The 25,022-nt window shown below is 43.5% G+C and overlaps 1 protein-coding gene across 1 annotated transcript in view; it reads right to left on the bottom strand.

Annotated features, from left to right (window-relative positions):
* The window catches only part of PRKCH (protein kinase C eta), a 213,011-nt gene that overhangs the window by 44,324 nt on the left and 143,665 nt on the right, over positions 1-25,022 (bottom strand). The window contains exon 10 of the mRNA XM_008529606.2: positions 18,314-18,468. Coding sequence (XP_008527828.1) covers positions 18,314-18,468 — 155 coding nt within the window. The remainder of the gene's footprint in view (positions 1-18,313; positions 18,469-25,022) is intronic.

Below are 25,022 nucleotides of genomic sequence, written 5' to 3'. Positions count from 1 at the left end.
CCCTGAGCTAACATCTGCTGCCAATCCTCCTCTTTTTTTTTCGCTGAGGAAGACTGGCCCTGACCTAACATCCATGCCCACCTTCCTCTACTTTATATGTGGGATGCCTACTACAGCATGGCTTGCCAAGTGGTGCCATGTCTGCACCTGGGATCCGAACCAGCGAACCCCGGGCCGCTGAAGCGGAACGTGCAAACTTAACCACTGCACCACTGGGCTGGCCCCTGTCTTTCTTTTTTAAACTGAACTTTAGTTGTATAGACACATGAATTCCATTTGGTTAGAGCTGTGAGATTAGAGTGTCCCCAGTGGTCCCCATTCTGAAGGTGTTTGAGTTTGAGACCCCAGATAAAATACTTTAGACATTAAACAATGACAGAAGTAGAGAAAGAAGTGTTTGTCTGTCTCTCTTTCCTCTTCCCTTTCTTCAGTTCTAGGGAGTAAAACTAAAAACAAAAAACTCATTTATTTCCTTCCACGTAATTTTCACAGCTGGTAATTACTTTTACTTCATTACATGTTTACACTAGAATACTTGCTTCCTGTAGGCAGGGTCCTGGCCTCCTAGGTCACTATTAGAGCCTCAGGCACAAAGTAGGTCTCAATGAATATTTGTTGCATGAATAACTGAATGACTGAATGGATGCTGGATAAACAGATGAAGGTGGACCCATGAAGTTATGACCACAGACACATTTTATATCTCATGTAAATATGTTAAAATTAACACACAAAGGAAATACAATATGGGACTCAGGGGAAAAACAACTTTTCCCAATGTGTCTTTGAAGCTAAGACAGTGACTGATGCTGAAAAAGTATACTTAAACATGGTTTAGTAACTAAATTTCCAATTTATGGACTAGGGGGCTGTAGTCCATGAAAAGAAAATGCTGGAAGAATTCCCCTCCTAAAGAGGGGACCCCTCTCAACTTGTAAAAATACCCTTGTTCTTTTGGTTTTACCATCTCAGAAAAAGAAGTTGTAGAATGCAGATATCTCTTGGTAGGGTGGCTGTGCGAAGTACCATCCAACATGGGACCCTGAGAGTGACAGGTGGTGCTATTAAGGGGGATCACAGGAGGACACTGAGACTTCTCTGGGCAAAGTGGACCTGGGGCCTGACCTACCTCTTCACTATGCAAGTTAGTCTAAGCCCACTCAAAATTAAAGCAATTTCTTGAAATTCTTCTTTTGTTGAAAGTGCGTGCTCTTTATTGAATTCTTGCCCCCTTGAAGTCTTTGATGAGTTTTCATCTTGAGAATTAATTCTTAGAAATGGCAGTATCTTGAGCTCCTTCGGTAAGTTGTCAGTTCTAGAGTTAACTCTGTCAACACAAAGTGGGACACAGGCCACCCTTCAGGATTATAGAGCGAGTGAGATGTGAAAATGCTCTGCGTGGTAAGGCCTCGACTCTACCTCCTTCTTCTGATGAAAACAGAACACAAAAATATACAATAGCTGCAGCAAACTGAACAAAGCACAGCAGCCCTCAGACAGGCTTCAGAGGGAAAGAGCTTTTTAACATATTCACTTCCTTTGGTAGTGCCACAGCACAAAGATTACACTCAGTCTTCCTGGCCATAAAAGCTTCAGTTTTTCCCATTCTTGCTGCCAAAGCTGCAATGCCAAGACATGCTGGGAACTGAGATTATACACACTTCATATTTTACATTCTGAAACCCCAAGGAATAAGCTGCCGAGAACAGAGTCCTGTTTCTTAAATGGCAGCTGAACAGATACGGCACTCAGGCTCTGTGGAGCATGGCTGAGTATTTGCACAGAGAGAAACAAACAAAGACCTCACAGATTCTTCCAGTCTGTGTGTACCTTCCTGGCATCTGTGGCAGACCTCAGCTAACTTTTCTCATTTATTTCTTTGTGATATTTTTTAACTTTTTGAATTACTCAACCAGATTCTTAGGAGAAAAAAAAATCATTACCACACATATAAGTCAGTCATAAGGAAACTCAGTTACTGCCTCTGACAGGTTTGAACCTGTCTGTTCAGACGAGAAAACAAAACTTCAGTGTTCTTTAGGTCAGAACTGTCTCCCTCTCCTGAGTGTGGCAGGAAAGCTGCCAGCCCAACAGCGTTCAGATTTCAGGTTTGCCTTGTCAAAAATTTCCCCCCAAAGGTGGTCAAAAGGTACAAACTTGCAGTTATAAGATAAATGAGTACTAGGTATGTATCGTACCATTGCTAACACTGCCGTATGACACACAGGAAAGTTGTTAGGAGAGTTCTCACCACAAGGAGAACAATTTTTAACTTTTTTTTTCCTCTTTCTTTCTTTTTATTGTATGTACATGAGAAGATGGATGTTAGTTGAACCTAATGTAGTAATCATTTCACAATATATGTAAATCAAACCGTCACGCGGTATGCTTTAAACTTATACAGCGATATTATGTATGTTGATTGTTTCTCAATAAAACTACAAAATAAGTTTCTCCCTAGCTGCAAATTAAATTGTAAAATTAATTTCACTATCATAGTGTATTTTTCTCAATTCCATCTTTTCGTGTAGGAGTTAAAAAAAAAAAAAAGGTCTTCCTTCTTTCAAGAATCAACACAAGAGCCACAGGTACCTCAGGAAGGACTCAAGATGACAAGACTGTTCTTCCAAATGGAGAATTTCATGACTCACTGTCACCTGCTTACCTCTATTGCTCACAGTCCCATTTCTTTGTCAAAGGAGTGTTAAAATCCTTACCTGGCGAACTTGGGAGGGGCAAATTTCTCAGTGCTTGGATTAAACTAAGATGCAATACACCCTGTTGCTTAACGTGCAAGATTTGGGCACGCCCACGTGTTCTCAGAGGATAGGAGCTCACCCATAGTTCTTTCCTCCTTGATAGTGCTCGCTCCAGTGCCCTGCAGAGCAAGGCTTTGAAGAGCTCCTGGTAAACGAGCAAGCCACTGCTGTATGACCGCAGGCCTCAGCCAGCCAGGGTGGACTGTGTGCCGCTGCTTCTTCATCAGTTATAAATAACGACTGATGCAACTGCTGTACACGTCGGGCTGGAAATAAACTTCTCCTTGTAGCTGTGTAACTACAATAAACTTTTATAGGCCTGTTACCTGATCTGAACAAACCTGCACATTTTCTCCAACAAGAACAGAATTCTTTGCAGGTCTCAATCTTCACCCACAGACCCTTCCCAAAAGAAAAGAAGGCTCAGCTGCTACCTTTTATAGGAGTTCAGAGCGGTCTTTGTAATGGTTTAGGAAAAAGCTCTTCTTTAAGTGTCTCCCATAGCAGCATTTGTTCTTCGACAGGGAACACTTCAGACACAGGGCTTGTGTATGTATAAACCATTTCTGAAAGGACATACGAGAAGTGGGTAACCAGTTGCCTTGAGAAAAAGGAATTGGGAGGCTGGATTTAGCTTTCACTGTAATCTTTTTAGAAAAGCTAAACATTTCTCTTTATCGTGTGTACATTAACTCATCTAATTAAATTACATTGACATTGCTCTTTAGTCGATAAACAATACCGTGTTTATACCCATCTTCATATCACTTATCTCTCCCAGTGGATTCCCCTAGAAAAGTGTTGGCTCATGCTAGAAATAAAACAGAGATGAAGAGAAGAAATAAATATTGCTATGCCTTGTGCCAGAAATTGAGGGATACCAAATCAAAATGAGTAAGAAAAGCACAGCTCCAGATGCCAAGCCATAATACAGCCACGACAAACGAGAGAAGAGCGCCAGTCTCCCGGCTCTCCATTCTGCAGCCCCCAGATGACACCTCTGCCCTGTCTGCCCATTCCCTCTCACACCTTACTGACTGATTGCTCCTCTTCCTCTGCCCACCCCCCAACTCCTTTTGCTTATTTCTTTTTAAAAATTTGGACTCAAAAATCACAAAAGTAACACATTCTCACCACAATCAGTAATACGAGATGAAGATAATGAGAAATTAATAGCTGTCCACCCCATCTCAAACTGCTGTGTTTCTGCTCTTCTACAACTTTCTTCACGCTCATGTCTATGCACAGATGGCTTTCACCACTGTTTTTTACAAAAAAATGGGACTTAAATGAGCATACATATTACTCTTTAACTTCTTTTTTTCACTGATTTGTCTATCAGGAACAAACCACCCACGTCAATAAATGTAGATCTAACTAAACTTTTCTTTTACGAGATACATAATATTCCACACAATGGGTATACCATAATTTATGCAACCATTTCCTTATTGAATCTGTTCACCTCTGAAATGACTTCACTGTTCAAGTTTCTTCCCTGGATCACTTTTCTTCTTTTTAACTGATAACATGTGCGGAGCATTAACTGATACCAGGCACTGGGATAAACAAGTCACATGAACTAAATTCTCATGATAATCCCATAGGACATGTAGTACTGTTATCCCTACATTGTAGATCAGGGAACTGAGACTTAGGGAAATTAAAGAGTTTATCCAGTATCACAGAACTAGTCCATTATGGAGGTAAGTTTCAAATCCAAGTTGGACTCCAAAGCCTGGCTCTTGACTGTAAATCAATATTCTCTCATTTTCACACTGTTGCCATGGGATCATCCTAGAGTCTAGTCTTAAAGGTTAGCCTGTTATTTACAACTTTGAAGTGGATCATTTGACTAGGAATTCCACAAGTACCTCTAACTCAAGGTGTTCAAGTCTTTGTCTTCCCCATTCCCACACCTGTGCTCATCCTGGCCTCATCTTTGGCAGTTCACCCTGGGGTGAGGCACTGACTGACTCGAGTGAGAAGCATCCACCTTTTCAGAGTGGACTGTGGACAGGGATCCCTAGTTCTGGGATTCACGACTACCTTCTCTGTTTTCATGTGCACATGGAGCCTGAAGCCATACTCACAAATGTAGGCAGGAATTAAATTCTCTGAGACCCACACGAAAGGAAACTTTGAATACCCCGTTCTGAGATCATGCCAGCAATGCTTCCCACTATGCTTCCTACCCTATATTCCACATTGACAAAATCTGATTAAAGCCCAAGTCTTTTCTGGGAGAGGTAACATGAGCTACTAACACCACGATTCATATTAGTTTAGCTAACCAATTACTAGTTAAGACACTTCTGATTTTACAAGAGAAGAAGAATGTACCAAGTCAACTGGATATGATTCAAGAATCTAGAATGAAAAGTAACACGGATGGCTTATGATTGCCCAGAAATCACTCACGGCAAAAAGAGAGCCAGAGTGAACATTATCACGCTAACAGTATTTACTTATTTGACAGGTAAACTAGATTGGAAGATCCAGATTGTCTTCAAAGATCTGAAAGGCTTTTTTGTAGATTTGTGTTTTTTCAGTCTACTCTTCAAAGGTGGTCCAGAACCAATGAAGAGAAGATACCGGGAGACACTGTTTGAGTCAACATGAAGGGGAAATTGCCAAAAGCCGCAGATGCCTTAAAGCAGATGAAACAAATTCTTTGTTTGGAGGTGTTAAGTATAGAAAAAATGACTTCAAAGCAGCTATTCAGGCCTTGAAAGAGAAGGGTATAAAACTTTGAGCTCCCTTCTAACCCTGAGACTCCAGAATTTTGTCAGAGGGACATGGGACCGATAAGTTTGATGCAAGTATAAAGAATGGTGTAGAAGAGTGATTTTTATATGCGAAAGAGCAGGTTTGGATGGGTAATTCTCGAGACTGGAGGAGCCGTGACAAGGAAGGAAGGAGAAATGGAAGGCCACACAGCCAAACTGCCACCTTCCCATTGTATGCACCATGCACACACCTCTGGAACCAGATCCCTCATGATGTCAATCTCCAGGGTGTGGGGCAGTTTGCCTGTCAGTTTTTACTCACTCCTCTTTGCAACTGAACTCAGAAATTCATCTACATATGAGCATTTTTGCCAAATGGTAAAAGGGCCCTTGACCGACCAATTTATATTTCTTCTTAGGAAGTTTACTGGTTAAGTACAATTTGAAATTTGCAAAATAATGGAAAAAATTCCATCTTCAGGTATACGATTCAGACTATCTATCAAAAGGCAAATTATAACACCACATTGTGCTCAGCCATTTCTCCTGCCAGGCTTAAGTCCTGGAATGCAGGAAAAGGATTTGCTCTCAACACACCTGAAAAACATAGCTCCAAGACTAACATCCATGGCTCATTAGGCCTAAAGAATGATAACGCCTTCATCTAATCCTCAGCTGTTCTCTTGTGTCAGTCCACTGCGTTCAACTCCAGCAGGAGCTGTTCCCTTCCGGGCTGAAATCATTTCCAGGTAGATTTTGCACTATCAAAGCCAAGTAGCTGCAATGTGCTTTGCTTTAATGTAACAGAAACACTAACAACCTCAATACCTGTGCGAATGAATGACTGTTATGGACTGAATGCTTGCACCTCCCCCAGATTCACGTGTTGAAGCCCTGAGCTCCCAGCATGACGTATTTGTAGATGGGCTTTGGGAAGTAATTAGAGTTAGATAAAGTCACGAGGGTGGGGCTCTCATGACGGGCTTAGTGCCCTTTACAAGAAGAGACACTAAAGGGCTTGCTTTCTGTCTCTCGCCCACCATGTGAGGATACAGCCAGTAGGCAGCTGTCTGCAGGCCAGGATGAGAACCCTCACTGCGAACCAAATTGGCTGGTACCCTGATCTTGGACATCCCAGCCTCCAGAACTGTGAGAAATAAATTTCTGTTGTTTAAGTTACCCAGATTATGGCATTTGTAATGGCAGCCCAAGCAGACTAAGACAGTGGCTGCAGGACATCAGCCGAGCTGGCATTCAGGGACAAGCAGTGATCACAGCCTGAAGGTCAAGGCTTGACAGAACTTAACTGGTACAGCAGCAGGTTACCTATTTTTGACATTATCATGTTGAAAAACTTGTACTGGGGTAAATTAAACATCACGTATGAAATCTTTTTTTGAAAATAACATTTTTAATTATTAAAGAGGCAATATTTGTTCAATATAGAACATTTGAAAAGCACTAAAAGCATCAAAAAGAAAATAAAACCACCGACATTACCTCAGACACCACTGTTGATGTGCTGATGTTTATCTCCTCGAACTATTTTCCCTACAGAGAGTAAAGTGCCTGAGGGAATGGGGTCTTCTTTCAGGGAGTTTCTTCTGACCACGACCACTACTGCACTGACGTAGTCACCGTAAAGAACCCATCCTCTTAGACTCACAAGAATGTTACTGAGAAGGGATTTTACCTTCAGGATCCTAACGTGGGTATTCATATCCTATAATATCCGTACAGAATCATCACTGGTTCCCTATGGGGGTGGCTAGGGATTAACTGGAAGGAGCACTAGGAAACTTTCTGAGATGATAGACGTGTTCTATATATTATTTGAAGTGTCGATTACACAGTTGTGTACTTGTCAAAATGTATCAAATTATATACTTAAGATCTATGGGGAGAAGGGAACTGGAAAGACGACACCAACCCCCATCATTAGAACACGTGCTTTGATGCGGTTTTCCAAAGGATGTTCAAAAAGCAAACATTACTAAGCATGTATTACATACCAGGCTCTAGGCTACAGGCTTTTCATGTGCACCCCTATTCAATTCCAACAACCACGCTCAAGTGTGCATTTCTAGGATCTCCATTTTATCAGTGAAGAAACCAAGGCTCAGAGGGGTTCAATAACTTGCTCAAAATTCCACAGCTGAGAAGAGGCAAAGCAAGACGGGAACCCAAGTCACTCCAACCCTGGGGAGAAAAGTTGTTACAATATGCATGCTTTTGGACTTAGCAGTAATACCTTCAGGAATCTGTCCTAGGGAAAGAATCAAAGATTGATTCAAGTAGGTGTGTACAAGGATATAAATACATCATTACCAATAATAGTAAATCAACTTAAACGTACTATAAATTAAGTAGATTCTGACAGACCACTCTGCATCACTAATATGGTCTAAAAGAGAATGTAATTGATTTTCACGATAGGGGAAAATGGTCATGACATAGCAAAAAGAAAAAAAATCAGGTTAAAAAATGTATATATAGTATGACTTCAATTTTCTTTTCTTTTTTTTTTTTTTTAAAGATCGGCACCTGAGCTAACAACTGTTGCCAATTTTCTTCTTTTTTTCTGCTTTTTTTCTCCCCAAATCACCTAGTATATAGTTGTATATTTTTCTGTTGTGGGTCATTCCAGTTGTGGCATGTGGGATGCCGTCTCAACGTGGCCTGACAAGTGGTGCCATGTTCGCGCCCAGGATCAGAACTGGAGAAACCCTGGGCCGCCGAAGCAGAGAGTGTGAACTTAACCACTTGGCCATGGGGCCAGCCCCCTCAATTTTCTTTTTTAAATAAATACATTTAAAAATTTTAAGGAAATACATGGAAAGAAAAGTGATTCTCTTTCAGTGGTAAAACTACAGGTTAATTTTTACTTTTTGTATTTTAAATTTTCAACAGTTACTATGTGTTATTTTTGTAACTAGAGAAGCAACAATAAATTTTACTTAAAAAGTAAAAAGCACAAAGGAAAATCATTATTCTCACTAATGAATATATACCCCATGAGGACTACATATATATATATTTTCATGAGAAGAACATTTTTGTACAGCCTAGTTCAAACTAGGTGCAGCCCCTTAATAACTTCAGGGTGCTCACGTTATTTAATAACTTACACAGAACTGTGGAAGAGTGAAATCATCGGCTTTCTACCACAGTCATATGCACAAAACATACATGGTGGGTTTGGGAACTTACAAAGCAATGACCAGTTTACAAAAATGATCTTGGAGAAGTTACTACCTTTGTGTTTAGTAGAAAGGCATAAAAATTGGAATCAATAATTGTTGAAGTCCTCTGACTATAGCAGACAGATCTAATGTAATCTAATGTAATGAGACAGACTACTAGCATCGCCCTAAGCAAAAAAGGTACACAACTTAAATTTGCTGCAAATGCTATGAATCTAAGTCATCAAGTGTAGAAATGAGGCAAAGGAACCACAGCAGAGACCCCCACTGTTTCTCAAACCCAAGTACTGTACAGCCCCTTTGAAAAGAACATTTGAAGAAACATGAGGCAGCCCTGACAGCCTAGTGGTTAAAGTTTGCACACGACACTTCGGTGGCCCAGGTTCAATTCCTGGTCACAGAATCACACCACTTGTGTGTCAGTAGCTATGCGGTGGTGGTGGCTCACACAGAAGAACTAGAAGTGCTTACAACTAGAACATACAACTATGTGCCGGGGCTTTGAGGAGGGGGAAAAAAAAGGAGAGGAAGATTGGCAACAGATGTTAGCTCAGGGGGAATGTTTCCCAGCAAAGAAAAAAAAAAAAACCAAAAAAAAAACCAATGACAGCTCTGTTCCTATGAAACATCCTTCATTAAGAATTACAATTGCAAGGAAGACATTGTGCCTTTATAGTGGGTAAAAGAATAATTATCATCAAAATGAAAATCCAAAATTTAAAAATTCTTCAAGAATTAGAATTATCATTTGAAAAATACTATTATGGATGCTCAAACCTTTTTTTCAGTAGATCAGAGAAAATTCTCAAAAGGCTTTCATTTATAAAAAACACTTCTTTCAATTCTGATCAAATCATAGGTTTGAACCAGTAGAATGCTGGGCATGGACAGTGGGCTAGGCATGGTCCCTGCCCTCATGAGGGGGCCAAATGGAGAGGCCCAGGACAGTGAAAGTGCTAAGGTAAGGGGATTAGAGGATGCTATGGGGGCGGAGAGGACGGGCACCCGACAGAGATCGAGGCTGGGGGTAGGAGAGTCTAGGAAAAGTTTCCAGAGGAGGTGACGACTAAGCTGAGGCCGCAAGGGTTAGCAGGAGTTAGCCTGGCCAAGGAGAAAGTGCTCCAGGCCAAAGGAAACGCACATGTGAAGGCCTGTGGGTTGAGGGAACTTGCACCTTCATGGATTCAAAACAAAGCTGGGAGTGTAGAATTTCACCGCATACTGTGTGACTTTGAGCGAGTTATTTTACTTCCAGAGCCTCAAGCTTCCCTATCTGTAAAATAAGGACAACATCACTTACCTCGGAGAGATGTCATCAGAAGTTAAAATTAAATAGATAAAAACTTCTTACAGAGGTGTTTAACCTTATGACATAAATACCAACACAGGCGGCTGTTACTCGATCTTGCAGTATCAAGGTGAGAGAGCTTGGTCATCTCCCTCCCCTCTGCCCCAGTGCACCCTGCTCTGGCCCACTGTTCTCTCTGCCACTCCTTGACCTCCAGGTCACTCTCCTCCCCAAGGCTTCATCCTTGCCTTTCCTACTGCCTGGAATTCTCTGCCCCCAATATTCACATGGAGCCTGCTTCCTCACGTCTTGAGGTCTCTTCTCATCTGCTCAAATGTCTTTTCTTTTTCTTTAAAGATTTTATTTTTCCTTTTTCTCCCCAAAGCCCCCTGGTACATAGTTGTATATTTTTAGTTGTGGGTCCTTCTAGTTGTGGTATGTGGGGCGCCACCTCAGCATGGCTTGTCTGCGCCCAGGATCCGAACCAGTGAAACCCTGGCCCGCCGAAGGATAGTGTGCAAACTTAACCACTCTGCCACGGGGCCAGCCCCTCATATGTCTTTTCTTAATCTTCTGTGAAAAATAGTAAAACCATTCTCCCCAAACTTTATTTTCCCCCTCCCCAGCTTTTTCTCCATGGAATTTATCACCACAACATTCAACGTATTTACTTTTGTTTGTCTGACTACAGCGCCAGAACTGCAGCTCACTGCGGGTGGAGGGTCTGTCTACTTTATTCCCTGTGTTCTGCCAGAGCTTAGAACAGTGCCAGGCGCACAGAAGGTCTTCAACATGTATTTGTTAAAGGAATGAACAAACACCGCTGGCTTGAGGGCAGGCCCTTTCTCTATTCTTCTTTTACACTCTGATGGCCTGACACACAGCGTTGTTTTGCACTGAGTAGGCATTTCATAAGCATTTGTTGAGCTGTACCATTGAATCATTTTTTACAAATGCTGCTGTTCATCTGGTACCTAAAGATCAACTGAGTGTATTTTTATTGCTTAGCAAAAAACCCAGGATTGTGTTTAATTACAATGAAGCAATAGGTCGCTTGGTCAATTTGGTGGGGAGAAGAGAGAAGCTGGTGGTCTGATTTCATTAGCCAGTGAAATCCATTACCACATTTATCAATTTGTTCCAAATAACCACAGCCTTTCTTGATGCAAAAGGTCAAACACTGATGAGATATGCCAGGACGAGTGTTCTGATTTAACAAATGAAGTACAGAAAAACAATCAAAATGTTCCAGGGTTGAAATTTCTTTCTGCCATTAATCTGAGTCATTTGAGAAACTGCATTACTGGGACTAAGGCGCCAAGATATCCACCCTACTAATGGTCTGAAAGGTTCTTGAATCTTCCCTCAAGTGAACCACCAAACTTTTGCTTCAATACTGGAAAAAGTAAACTCAAAATAAGTTCAACTGCTTCACCAAACATTAGATGTACAGTTGAAATTTAAACAAAATGCAAGAGTATAGTCTTCAAGTTTTAGAATCTGTCCCATGTGCTCCAGGGCTTCCTAAGAAAACTATCTTAAGGATTGATGGTAAGTATATTAACTACACACAATTTCAAGATACTGCCAAAATGCAAAGAAAATGATTTGATTTGAAAGAAAAGTACAACCAGACTTAGTTTATTATAAAAATGTTGGTCTTCAGAGAGTTGATGTTACAAGCTAAAACTCCAATTTCTGTGAAGTCCCTATTCCTGAGGAAGCATTTTGAGGATAATTTCAACTCAAGCCTGTGCTATAAAGAAAACCCAAATCAGCTGATACCATGGATGCAAAGAACAACCTCTTATATTGACATGGATGTTTCAAAGGGCTTTCACATTTTCACTTCCATCTGATTTGAGCTTCACCAATACCCTACAGGGAAGCTGCGTCAGCGGTGCCCCCACTGTGCAGATGGGCAAACAATCTCAGAGCATTCAGCAACCTCCCCACATCCCCAGGACCAGCAAGGAGCAGGGCTGGGTCTAGCACCCAGGTCTTCTGAAAACCATGCTCAGTATTCTTTCAGTTGAAAGAATACATGCTGCCTCTCAAACTTACCTTAAAATAAGTGATCTTTTGCTATTCTATTAGAGCATTATATTTTAAACAGAATTCCACTTTGGGGACGCTTACTTTAAATGATGCACTGTATCCATTTTTTTATGCCCTGGAGCCAAATTTAGGAAGATTTCTCATGGGCCCTGGTTCCCTAGGGGTCTGTTGTTGGCTCTCTATCCTTGTTGGGTAATCTCATCCAGTCCCCTGATATGAACTAACATCTATGAACATACTCCTATCTTGGACCTTGTCTGCCAAGACTTGTTATGCGCCATCTCTCCCGCCCCATAGAAAGAGCCTCAGAGGGCAGACACCACATCTACTCATTTTGTATCTCTACCTCCTAACACAAGTGGGAGCTCAGTAAATACGTTCTGAGCTCAGCCAGAATGTCCTCGTGGAAATGCAGTGAACAGTATCGAATGCCTCCACATGTCCTGATTAGCTCTTCATGTCAACAGTAAATTGAAGATTGAAACATTTCTAATGGTGATTTTTTTTCTGGAGATGGAAAACAAATTGCAAGTGAGCCATCCTAAGAAAACATCCACTCCGAGAAGCAATTTGCTGTTTGGACATTTCAGACTCGAATTCCCTCATCTGTAAAGAGAACTTGGCATGAGGTAATCTTGGAGCTCTCATCTGGCTCTAATACTTTATAATTCCATTGTTGAACATAAACACATAGAACAGGACTCAAGGAACTCACTGTGAATGGATGGTTCCCCCAGGGATTGGCAACACAACCAGTCTTACCTAACTTTTAAATAAATTATTTACAAGGAGTGCCTAATAAAATCTTGAAGTCATCAGTTGACACTGAACACTCTAGGATAATGAAATGCCAATTGTGGGAAGATATGTCTCTTAAACTCCAACCACACTGGCCTTCTTTAAAAGCTCTTGAACTTGAATGCTCCCTCCTGATACTGGGCACCTGCATTTGCTATTCCTTCTGTGTAGAATGCTCCTTCCTTCCCTCTTCACTAGTTACGTCAGCTCAACAGTCACGTCCTTAGGAGAATCTTCCATCTTTCCCTGACCAGATCAAATCACCCTATTAGAGGTTCTCATTCACTGCAGTGCATTCCTCTTCTTCATAGCACTGGTCACAGCTGGGATTTTCTATTAGTATGGTCATTTGATTGATGTCTTTCTCCCTCACTAGATCACACTCTCAAAAGAGAGTATTTTTGTTTCTGTTCTTCACCATGTTCATATCCTTGGCAGAGAGTTGATGCTCAATAAACATTTGTTAAATATCTACAAAGGCTGTGCGAGGGAGGAGAAAAGTGGCCAATGAGTTTCATTTGGGGGAAATGTCAAGCAATTCTAATAAGCTGGAAAGCCTCTGAGCTCTCCATCACATCCTTGAAAAAGGATCTTAGGAGTCAGGGATAGAAGTCACTTTCTGGTGACAGTGGAAGAGCAGGCACCAAATGAGGTCACCATTTGGCATAGCAAGTATGACAAGCTAAGAAGAGAGGAGGTAGGAATATGAGTAAAAAGTTCAGAGTTCCAGTAACAATCCTGGGGTAAGGCTCACAGTTACGATCTGATGTGAAAGTTACCAACATACTGAGAATCCCATGGCTGGCACATCCTGAAGAAACAGGACTATACGAAAATAACAAATGACAATTTGTAGCTGTCTTTGCAGCAAGCAGATCAAGAAACAGTAGACCTACCTCTTGGAGCAGAAGGAATGATGTTATCAGATGGGAAAGGGAAAACAGAGCTCCTAAATTTGGCTTTTATCCTTATATAAAAAGATTTTTCCCACTAGAGTGAGTAGAATAAATATAACTATGGAACTGAATTCCAATATAGGTGAGGTAACAGTAAGAGTCCAAAATTCCAGGCTCAAATTAAAGACATTTGGGGACTCTGAAAGTCTTCTGATAAGAAATACTTAGGAGCAAGAAAGGTCCCAAGAGATGGGAATCAGACAGCTGTTATCACAGGTTTCAAGAGGGGAAGAGGTAGATATCAAAGAGCAATGCCTCAAGGATGTGATATTCATCACTGACCCAACACACAAATTGATCTGGAGACTGATGACTAGTGAATTCTTAGACACGGAAGCAATTCTCACAGAGGCAACCTTACCACGGGCTCTCCGAGCAAAGCCACGCTCATCTAACTCCAGATCACACAGCTATCTGGAGTCAGACAGGCACCTGATGGTCCCTTATGATATCCTTGAGAAACAAGAGTCAGATGATACTAGAGATTGGTATATTCATGTGGATCTAAGAGTTGTGTTCAGAAACTAGCTTAACAGATCTTATCCTAGAGGGATATTGCTAATCTTCCCAAATTCTGAATTTTAAAAAAAGTCATATTAGGTAGAGATTGTTCTCTCAATTCGAAGAGGAATCAAAGGTAATTTTCTTTAAAAGTTACTGTGCTACATAAGTATACGAATATAAGTCAGCCTCTGTGGGCCAGCTCCACACCTGGAAAATGGGAAAGCAAATGATCATAGTAAGCAATTGGAGCTTCAGGACTAAATATTGCTTATCACACACCCCCAAACCCAGCATGCCAAGAACTGCATATGGCACAAAGTGGTCAGATGCATGAGTTGAAAAGAACATGTTGAAATGTGCTGTGTGTTCAAGTGTAACATGGTAAGGAAGATTCAAAATTTAAACTATGCACTTCTATAAATTCTTCCTCACTCAATATATTTTAGATACATGCCACAATTCGTCAAAAACAGCAAATTCAATGTGTGCTGGCTGGCTTTAGGAGTTTGGGGTTGAAATGTCAATGACGGTTGAATTCCCCTTTAATACAGCTTATGAAACGATAGAAAATGGGGCCTGCAATGCTGGCAGGCAGGTAAATGGGATGCAGCCCGCTTTGTTTCCCTAACTTTTCTGTAGGGCTTGACTCTGGAAAAGAGTCAATGCCCATGTAAATTATTCATGAGCACTATCTGGGCTCCCAATCAGCCAACAAACCCAGGATAAAAGAATGAATGGTCTTTTTTCCTGTAGCAAAGTGACTCATTGACTGCTAACATTCCAGCCCTCTCTTCCTGGTCTCTGGGCCAAGGCAGGCTCCAGACCTTCCAACCAAAGGCAAAGGGGCAAACGTTTCTCTTGCTGCATCTCCAGGGAACTGGGCTTATGTTCCTCCATGAAATGCAAGTGAACACATCTGAGAATTGGGGTCAGAACACAAGCGGGAAAGCACAAAAATGTAACTGGCTTATCTCTTCTCACGTAAGGCAGAGTTGGTTATGAGAGAGAAGAAAATAACATCAGAGGGAGCCTACAGTACTACCTTCTACAGTCCTGCTGGACAATGACTTGTGCATGGTACCATCTTTGCTACTCGCTGGAAAATAAACACCTCCCCTGAAAAAAACTCCCAAACAAACAAACATGAACAACTCTGTTTGGACAGGTCAGAGGCACCATCCAGGAAGGTCACTCTAGCCCTGACAAAGGACGTCCCAGAAAAGCATATGATAAATGAGGCTGTCTGACGCTCCCAAGTTTCCCTCAAGTGCCTCCAGATCAAATGCACACCCTTGGTGCCCAAATGTGCCCTTTACTGCGTGTGAATTCCAAGGATTTGGCTTTCAAAGGCTTACCCTTAAGACTCTGCTCTCAGGCCAGTAACTTGAACGGAATTAAATTATCCTGTGAAATAAATCCACAGGATAAAAATAGCATTTGAATACATCCTAATTAAATGTGTTCCCTTCAGTTAACCAAATCAGTTAGAGCCTGCACGTGGGATTTAAGTCGAAGAGGAAATTAAAAAAAATTCTCAGAATTGAAACACAGATACCAAGAATTGAAATAAAACTTCTCAAGATGTGAGCTGATACTGAAACGACATCAGGTTACAGTGTCCCTCTTCCGTATTTCAAGACAAATGAAACAAGCAGACGCAGAGGCAGTCACATACTGCACGGGAAGTCAAGCTTGTTTCCCAGCATCAGCGTACCGTGGTGCTTCACGGAAGGCTGAGTATTCAAGAAAACAAATGTACACCTCACTGCTTTGCCCCACTGCTATGGTCTGAATGTTTGTGACATCCCAAAATTCCTACGTTGAAATTCATCCCCCAACGATGATGGTGTTAGGAGGTGGGCCTTTGAGAGGTGCTTAGGTCATGAGCGTGGAAGCCTCATGAATTGAATCACTGCCCTTACAAAAGAGGCTCCAGAGAGCTCCCTAGCTCCTTCTGCCATGTGCAGACATGGGGAAAAGACGGCCATCGCCAGACACTGAATTTGCTGGTGCCTGGTTCTCAGACTTCCAGTCTCCAGAACTATGAGGAAGACATTTCTGTTGTTTACAAGTGATCCAGTCTGTGGTGTTTTGTTATAAAGCCCCAATGGACTAAGACACCCACTCTGTCTCATTTTCATGAATTAAAGTCGCCCTATCACCGGAAGAGGAAGAAGAAGCCTACTCTTTAGTGGTACTCAAGTCTGCAAGTCTCTCCTGAGGAGACAGTGTAGGCCAGTGGTTAACCACATAGTTTGAATGTTGGCTTCACTATCAGTTAGTAGTCTGGTTCCTAAGCCTTTCTAAGACTCAGTTATTCATCTAAATAACACGAATAATATTACTGTTACATCATAATAGTTAGGAGGAATACGGGAGAAATGCAGAGAAAGTGCTGGGCCTATAACAGTCTGGCTCTTGTTGCCATTGTTAATTGTCATTTTGATTTAGAGCAGAAGTCTCTGTAAGTAGGGAAGCGATTATTCTTCAAAATTAAATGTGGGGAAGGCTCTCTCTGGGGCAAACAGAGCAGAGATGGATGGATAAATCACAGGGAGGAGAAAAAAGGCAGAGCTCACTGCCCAGAGTCTGAGCCTATCACGAGCATGGACCTCCCTCCCCTATCAGAGACAGTACTGGCACCACCGCCAATCATGCGCCAGGCAGGATGCGGAGACAGGAGACACTCCATGCTGGAGTGCAGGAGAACTGGAGAGCCTGGCCAGGGAAGCTCAAAGCACAGGCCATCTACAGCAACGTGTGGCAGCTCCAGACTCAGGAATGAGCAGAGCGGAGCTTCCTGCCGACTTTCCAGTGGACGACTCCCGCTGCTGGGTGTCCAGCCTGGCTCCCCGCTCTGCGCCCCTTCTCCACTGCACAGCTGGGGCCGTGACAAAAGGGCTACATCTCATCGAGGTTTCAGGGATCTGCATTGAGAACTAACTAGAAGACACTTCTGTATGGTGCCTGTGACCCACTTTTGTTCCCCCTTCTTCCTGGCATCCTCGACCAGTCCTGCTGCGTCCTTCACCAGTCTCACTCCCCTCTTCCCATTTTGACTCCCAGGGTATTTAAGAAGATTGACTGTTTTTAAAGCCCTTCTACACTTTAATAATGATGTCACGAGCTCACAAAAGGAACAGCATTTAGCAAGGCTAATACATAGCAAATTTCCATCAGGAAATTGTTTACTTCGACATTCATGCTGCTAATATAAAAGGAAGAATTTTTTTAAAGGAAGGCAACAATCGCAACTTACGAGGAAAAACAGTATATGTGGCAGCTAAGCTATAATGTGATTTAAAGAGGAGGAAGATATTGACAACAGGGAAAAAAGGGAAAATTTAAGAATAAACACTGTCTAACACTCACTATTACATTTTCAATCTTACTCAACCTGTGTCTGACTAAAGTTTCACCTGAGAGCCCTTGAGCTCTGAGATTTCAAGCTCACTTAAACGCCAGCATATTCTGATCAACAGATTATGTGTCATGAAATGGCATGAAATAATATTTGGGAGGGGCTACAAATGCTAAAAGTCATCAAGCAGGACACTGCTCATCGACAGTTTACCTCTTAGCTCCCTGACTGGTGATCTGCCACCCATCCGACCCTGAGTCTTATTACAGCGATGTAGGCCAACAGCTATCCACACTCTCAGTTTAGCATGCATTCCTAAAATGGAATGGAGCACTCCCAATGTTAAAACAGACAAAAGAGAACAACGGTGTGTTCAGCACCTTGCAGGGTTTGGCCATAACAGGCCCCCCGATTTCATGTACAGTCTCTTCCGAGCCTGTCAAGCCTACTTTATGAATACCACACAGGGGCAAGTTGTGGTTTGCAGACAATGTTAATCACTATGTTATTCACTTATTCTAAGAGACACTCAAACTTTTGTGAATTTAATTCCAAAAAGATTTCAGATGATTACCACAACAAATGGAAGGATGGATTAAGCCCCGAGAATGGGCAGGGGATGAATGATAACAGGGGTGACCAGTAGCCCAAACTCACCTATAGATGATTCCTTTCTCATGCAGGAACATAAGTGCCGAAATGATTTCTGCAGCATAGAAACGAGCTCGTGCTTCATCAAAACGACGAGACTTCTGAATGTGAAACATCAAGTCGCCCCCATTCACAAACTCCATCACAAAAAACAGACGATCCTGGATACAAACACAAGAGAGGATCCAACGTGGTGTAGCAATCAGCCTAGAGTTCAGTCAGTCAGCATCATATTACCTTGGACTGTGGCGTGGTGAGGAGCGAGTGTCAACGGAAGTACTCAAGGAGACATCCTGATAGGGGGTCTGGGCAAAGCAGGGTGGGTCGGGTAGGGTGGAATGAGATCCCTGGAATGGAGCGGGGGAATAACATCTGGATCTCCCTTAAGTAACTGCAACCAGCCTTGAATTTCTGAAGTAAACAAAAGTAGAGACAGTACCAGAAGGCTTTGGTTGTAGTTCTAGCTCTGCACCATGGAATCTTGAGCTTAACTCTTGGGGACGTACAACATTAGTAATAATGAGGATGATGATGCTATCCCTACCTAAATCATAAAGTTTTATAAATTGGAAGAAAGCCACATAAATCAAAAGGTACAGGCCTTTCGCCTGGAACATGCAGGGTTAATCACAGAAAGTAAGGGACAGCCGACAGGTCCCCACACCTGGGCAGAGAGCATCACAGAAGGAGAACACTTTAGACAAGTCAGCCAAACAGCAGTCTAACGCCAGCCTCCGAGTAGCCTCAGTGTTAGAAACACCATTCAGCCCAGCAGAAGACTCCTGAGTCAGGACTGGGAACGAAAAGACAAGAGAGATGCCATCTCCGCCCGGAAGGAATGCCAATCCAGCAGGTTGAAATAGGTTCTTAAAAAAGCTACTGAGGGGCTGGCCCCGTGGCCAAGTGGTTAGGTTCGCGAGCTCCACTGCAGGCGGCCCGGTGTTTCGTTGGTTCAGATCCTGGGTGCGGACATGGCACTGCTCATCAAGCCACGCTGGGGTGGTGTCCCACACGCCACAACTAGAGGGACACACAACTTAGAATATACAACTATGTACCGGGGGGCGTTGGGGAGAAAAAGGAAAAATAAAATCTTTAAAAAAAAAAAAAAAAGCTACTGATGTACCAAGCTACCATGTACTAAGTACTGCACAAGCGGTGTGAATAAAGCGCTGCGGAAATTAGGACTGCTTAATGAAAGAAATGCTTGAGTCTCAATTAAAAAGTGAAGTCTCTGAGATTGACAGTGCAAAACACTTTGTTTCAGGAACCTCTAAGATCAGTGGATTTCCTCCCTTCCTCCTACTAACATCTATTAAGTCCTTGGTTAGCCAGGTGCTAAAATAGGTACTGGGGACCTAACAGTGAGTGGAACAGGCATAAACAGTCACAGCCTCTACTCAAATAGAGTATGGTCTGGGACATACACATGACTTTAAAAAAATAAGAAGTCTTATAAACAAGCAAATTTACAAATTCTGGTAAATCCTGGGATGGAAAAGTGGAGGAAGCAATGACATCTGGTCATCTGTTTGGGGTTCTGGGGAGGTTTCTCTGAGCAAGTGATGTGTGAGCCAGGACCTGCAGGATGAGTGTGGTCAGGGCTGGTAATCATCCTTTTGGGGGTAGCAGGTCATTTTGTAAGGAAACTGATATTTTACCAATTCACAAAGGATGTGTCTACACAGAACCCATCTTTGTTTGTGGTTTTAAGTGCCAGCAGCTTTGTTCAGTGTTGCCACGCATTCAGGGCTGACTGGCAGACAGCGACTGTGCATATTTTGTTTACCTCTGATTCATCTCTAGTGCAACAAGGCCCATCCGATCAGAAGGCAGTACAACTTATAGCCTCCTATTCCTGATTTTAAGTAAAACTTTAATTAGAAGGAAAAAAAAATCCCCTGGATCTATGAAACGTCTCTCTCTACTAAGGAGAAGCAAGAATTTAAGAGTGAAGATGGAATGGCAACATTCAGACACACACAAACCAAACAACAATAACAAAACAACTATTCAGCCTCAACAATTTAAGCCAAGAGAAAACTAAACACAGTGGGCCGTCTGACTATGCTAGCAGCCTTTATTTGAGTGTGACAGACAAGCGGAGGGGCAGAGTTGGGTGGATAAGCTTCAGCGAGCAACAGTGTTCCGAGTACTCTACATGGGTAGGACTCCAGTGGAACGCACAGGTTGGCAGTGGGGTCGGGGGAGGAGTGTGCAATGGAGACACATCAAAGAGCTGCATCGAACAGGAAGTTGTTATGCTGATCCTGTGTTCCTCTGGAGGGGTAGCCAAGGGGGGGCCCTAAGGAAGACTCGGGTGGTAAGCCACCCCGAACCCAGCCCTATTTTTGTTAATGGGCCTGTTCCCCTTCCTCATGGCTGTGACTGGCAGTCCAGAAATCCCAACAGCTTGAAAGACCCGATCACTGGAACTGGTTCAGCAGGTAAGTGGCTCTTCCTTCGGCTGCTGGAAGTCAGCGCACTTGGCAAGTGTCTAAGGCAGTCGGCATCAGAAAGATGAGGGCATTTGAAGGGAAACTTCACCTGTTTCTAGTTCTCCCCAAAATCATTCTCATATCTCCCATCTGGACTAAATCCCAGATCTGCAGGGTGAAAACATTGCCTTCTAGTCCTGCCCATTGTCCTCTTTCTGGGCCCCACCCCCAGCCCTGGAGGCAGATTCTCAGATAATGCAGAGGCACCTGTGAGGCACAGCCAGGAGGTCAAAAGCTTCAGAACTGCAAAAATATGAGTTTTTCACTCAGAGTCTCATTTAACCTGTGTCTGCCACCACCTAGAACAGTGGGTACCACTCCCTCCCTTGGGCTACGTGCAACTCTGGAAGCAAGCAGGAAGGGGAAACAAGCCAGCAGAGATACAGTGACGATTTAACAAAAAGCAATGGCCCATCCTACCAAAGACCTAAAATAATGTCACAGGGTAGAAAAATAAAAACGTTTATCAGCTGGCAAAATGTTTTTGCTGTGCGGAGACCCTCTGCTTACACACACCTCTCCTCATCCTATTTTTAAAATGTTGGCTGCAGAAGCAGTTGAAATTTGGCAGCAATTTCTCCAAGATTTCTTTTGCAGAGAAGGAGATAAATGACAAAAATCTCCAGCTTTAAGCAAAGATCCACTCATCATTGGGTGGTGGTGGGAGCGAGGGTGAGTGAGGTGAGTGACGCGCTATCATCAGCAATAAATTTTCATTATGCATGTCCTCAGGTGAGGCTTCTAGAAAGTGTGCCATAAACAGAAATGTCTGCTGCTGCTGCTGGCTGTGATGATGAAGATATTTTCAGTTAAAAAAAAAAAATCATAAATGTGAATGTGCAGAATGATTTCAGTCATAGACAAAGATGCAGACATGCACAGAAAGGACGAAAAAAATACCTATACAGTGACAAGTCAGCTTTCAGTTGTGGGCTCTGGGAGGGCATTTATTTCTTTATACTTTTCAGTTGCTCTGATGAGTATTACTTTTATAATTAGAAACAAGCCAAAGTCACATATTTTTCTAATTTTCATCTGCAAGATGAAAGATGGGACATTGGAAAGGCGCAGTTTTGAGACTGTCTTAGAGGGCAACTGCTCAGGAAGTGGGAGTAGGGAAGCAGCTATAGAAAGAGGGACATTCACAGCCCTTGCTGCCCATTATTAAGGGCCACTAGTAACCACCTTCTCCCTTAGTGGTCATTCGATACCTGGAGTAACCAGGCCATCAGGCTTGTTGGAATGACATCCAAAATGAGACTCAGTCAGCTCTGGGTTAGGTGAAGCCCTGGGGCTGGGTTCCAGGATGCAAGCTCTCCTGGTGCTTCCTACTGAGGCTTTCAGGGATGCTTCCTTTAAGGTTCTTAAGAAGGAAAGTTTACCGAAAACACCATGCCAGGCCTTGGGTAGGGACCAAGCGTCATAAAACGAATGAGGCCCCACATCTGCTCTCAGGAAGCCCACAGACATGTACAGAGAGCACATCCCCCCGGTGTGCTAAGTACTGTGGAGGGGTCACAGAGCAGGGGCAGCTGAGAAGCCTGGGGGCTGGGGTGGGATTTGGGGGAAGCTTCTAAGGGGAGCCGATGCCCCAGCCTTGAAGGGTGCAGAAGCACGAGTCAGGCTGGAGTGGGGATGGGGGGCCAGGTATCAAGGTGAATGAACAGCTGAAGGGTCAGCTGTGGGGCAGGGTGTAGCGACTGCAAAGCGAGGCCAATCCCAAGTGCTGAGGCCGCTGAGTGTGGGGCGTCGTTGTACCACATACTGCTACTTTCAAAAACAAGTGTCGGTAGACAAAGCGAAAGCCTGGTTAGGGTGCTTCCTTTCACCCCATCCCGAGGTCACCCACTGAGAACTGTGGGGCCTGAGTCCTATTAATACACAGGATCACTCACCTATTGGTCTCTGCCATAATTACAGGCCCAGAGTCTGGGCTTAAACAGGTGGCAGTTATGGGGCTTGGCTTGAAACAGACTCCAGTAAGTGTTGGCACCTACCACCTATAATAAAATAACATCAGCTACAAAAACAAATCACTCCAGCTAAATTTTACTCCCAGGAATGAATTCCATCAACCTGAAAGAAACCTTCTACCTTTAGCAAACGCCCTTTACAAAGCAGAGACGTGCATTTGAAGTTCTGGAAGGAGGCAGAAGATGACCTCCGCCTACGACGCCACTCTCAGTCGGTGCTGTTTAAGAGCTGGTCTCCCTGTGTCCTTGACAAACACCAACTCATGCTTCCCAAACTCACTGCTGTGCAACTAGAGGAAGCACCTGCTGAGATCCCCGCCTTTAGGGAGGCACCGCACAATGGGCTAAGGTTGCCGTGAGTCACTTCTGGGGCAGGGAAGAGGCAGTGATGACAAAAACGACCCTTCATGTATTGAAACCTGTGTAGATAGCCATGCCAGTTTTTCTAAAGTCCAATTTCCAAAAAACTGAGCCTGGACACCCGCACAGCTTCCTGAGGCCTCTGGCTCCTCTAAGGCAGATCCTTCCAGACCTGCATGGCAGGAAGCCTAGGGTCCCGGAGGAGGTTGAGCCCCAGTTCAAAAGCCAAGTGGTCTGGACCTTTACCCCTGGTACCTCTTTTGTCTCTGATTCAACCAACCACAAATGCAGGTCACTAACAAGGAGTGAAGAACACCTGAGGGAATAAAAGTAACCCAGAAATGCCTTTGTCCCACAGTGTGAGTTACAGGAGGCTGAGAAGCTGGGCCCGATTAATAATAGAATTCCTGCTGTCACCTTCCCGGCTCCCTTAACCTCCTGTGGCCTGGGCCAAGTCTGCCCTGGCTACTGTCGGCCCAGGGCTGTTACTTCCCCAGGCAAAAAGGGATAAAAATACCCCTGAACTGATAGCAGCTGTCAGTAAAAGCAGTGTGCATTCCTTAAAGCCCCTCATAGGATTGTTCTCTAGGAGGTAAAGCTGCACGAAGAAAAGTTAGAGACAAAACACCTGGGTTGATGAAAATGATGCACCAAGATGGTAGCTGTGCCAAGATGACATCGCCTAAGGGGGGTGACTGTAGAATAAGCACAGATCCCTTAGGGTCTCTGGGGTGGACACCTTTGGAGGTGTCTGCTCAGCTCATGGATCCCTTTCTCAGACACTTGCCCTGGCATGGTCACATGGGTAAACGCTGGACATCCTGCACAAGGCTAGTGGACCAGGCTGGGCCATTGTCTCTTTCCCAGAAACCCGGAACTGACATAAAGAGGTTTTAAGTTAGGCTGTGCTGTGTGCAGGAACTGAGGAAACATGAATTAGGGAATTGAGGCTGCCTCTGTAGTGTGAATATGTGAAATGTCTTGGTATAACAGAGTGGCAAAAGCCTGGATGGAAGCACAGATGGACAGACAGACAGATGAGGGAGAAAAATGAAGCAGAAACATAGACTGAGGAAGAGACAAGATATCAGGGAGCACAAAGGAGCTGAGAAGGAAACTACACGGGTTACTCTTGTCTTTGCAGTTTCAGATCCCCGGAGGGTCCTGGCCAATTTCTGCCCTTGGGTTCCATGCGACACCACCTGTATCTCTGAACCCTTATTTTCACTTCTCCTTTTTTTGCGCGGTTGTTTTCTGTCATTTGCTACTAGTGGACTTTTAAATGAAACACACCATTTTTTAAGGGGCAGGTGGTTTCCCGATTTGTCAATCTGGGTAATAACACCTACAACTACAGTGACCGTGTGAGCATTAAACCAGAAGCAAAGTCACTTGTGCAGCATCAGGCCCAGAAAAGAATTTCAACAAACAGAACCTACTGTTCTTAGTACATCACATCTTACTATAGCTGACCCCAGGAGACCTTGTGCCCAGTGCCCACATCCCTGGTGTTACCAAGAGGAAGTACAGGGCGGTGGTGAGACTGTGAGCTCTGGAGGCAGGATGCCTGAGATGCAAAAACAGCTCACCGTGCTGTATTTATTTTCTCTTTCTCAAAACTCTCGGTTGAAAAATGGGGATAATAAGACAACTAAACTCACAGCTGTGTGAGGATTAAATGATTTAAGCTAAGAATTTCCAACAGCCCCTGGCACACAGTGAGTGTTCAATAAATGTTAGCAACTATGATTCCTATTATTATCCACATCATCATCACCACCTCCACTGCCACTTCAGCTGCCGTGACCGTCTGCTCCTGGGGCTCTGGCCCCTGGGGGAGCTGCAGCATACTGGGCAGCCAGCTGCCTGCCCTGGATGCCGAGA

The sequence above is a fragment of the Equus przewalskii genome, chromosome 25 (assembly GCF_037783145.1).
Source record: "Equus przewalskii isolate Varuska chromosome 25, EquPr2, whole genome shotgun sequence".
NCBI lineage: Eukaryota > Metazoa > Chordata > Mammalia > Perissodactyla > Equidae > Equus > Equus przewalskii.
Note: the sequence above shows the minus strand (reverse complement) of the source record. Positions and strands in the feature narration are given on the sequence as shown.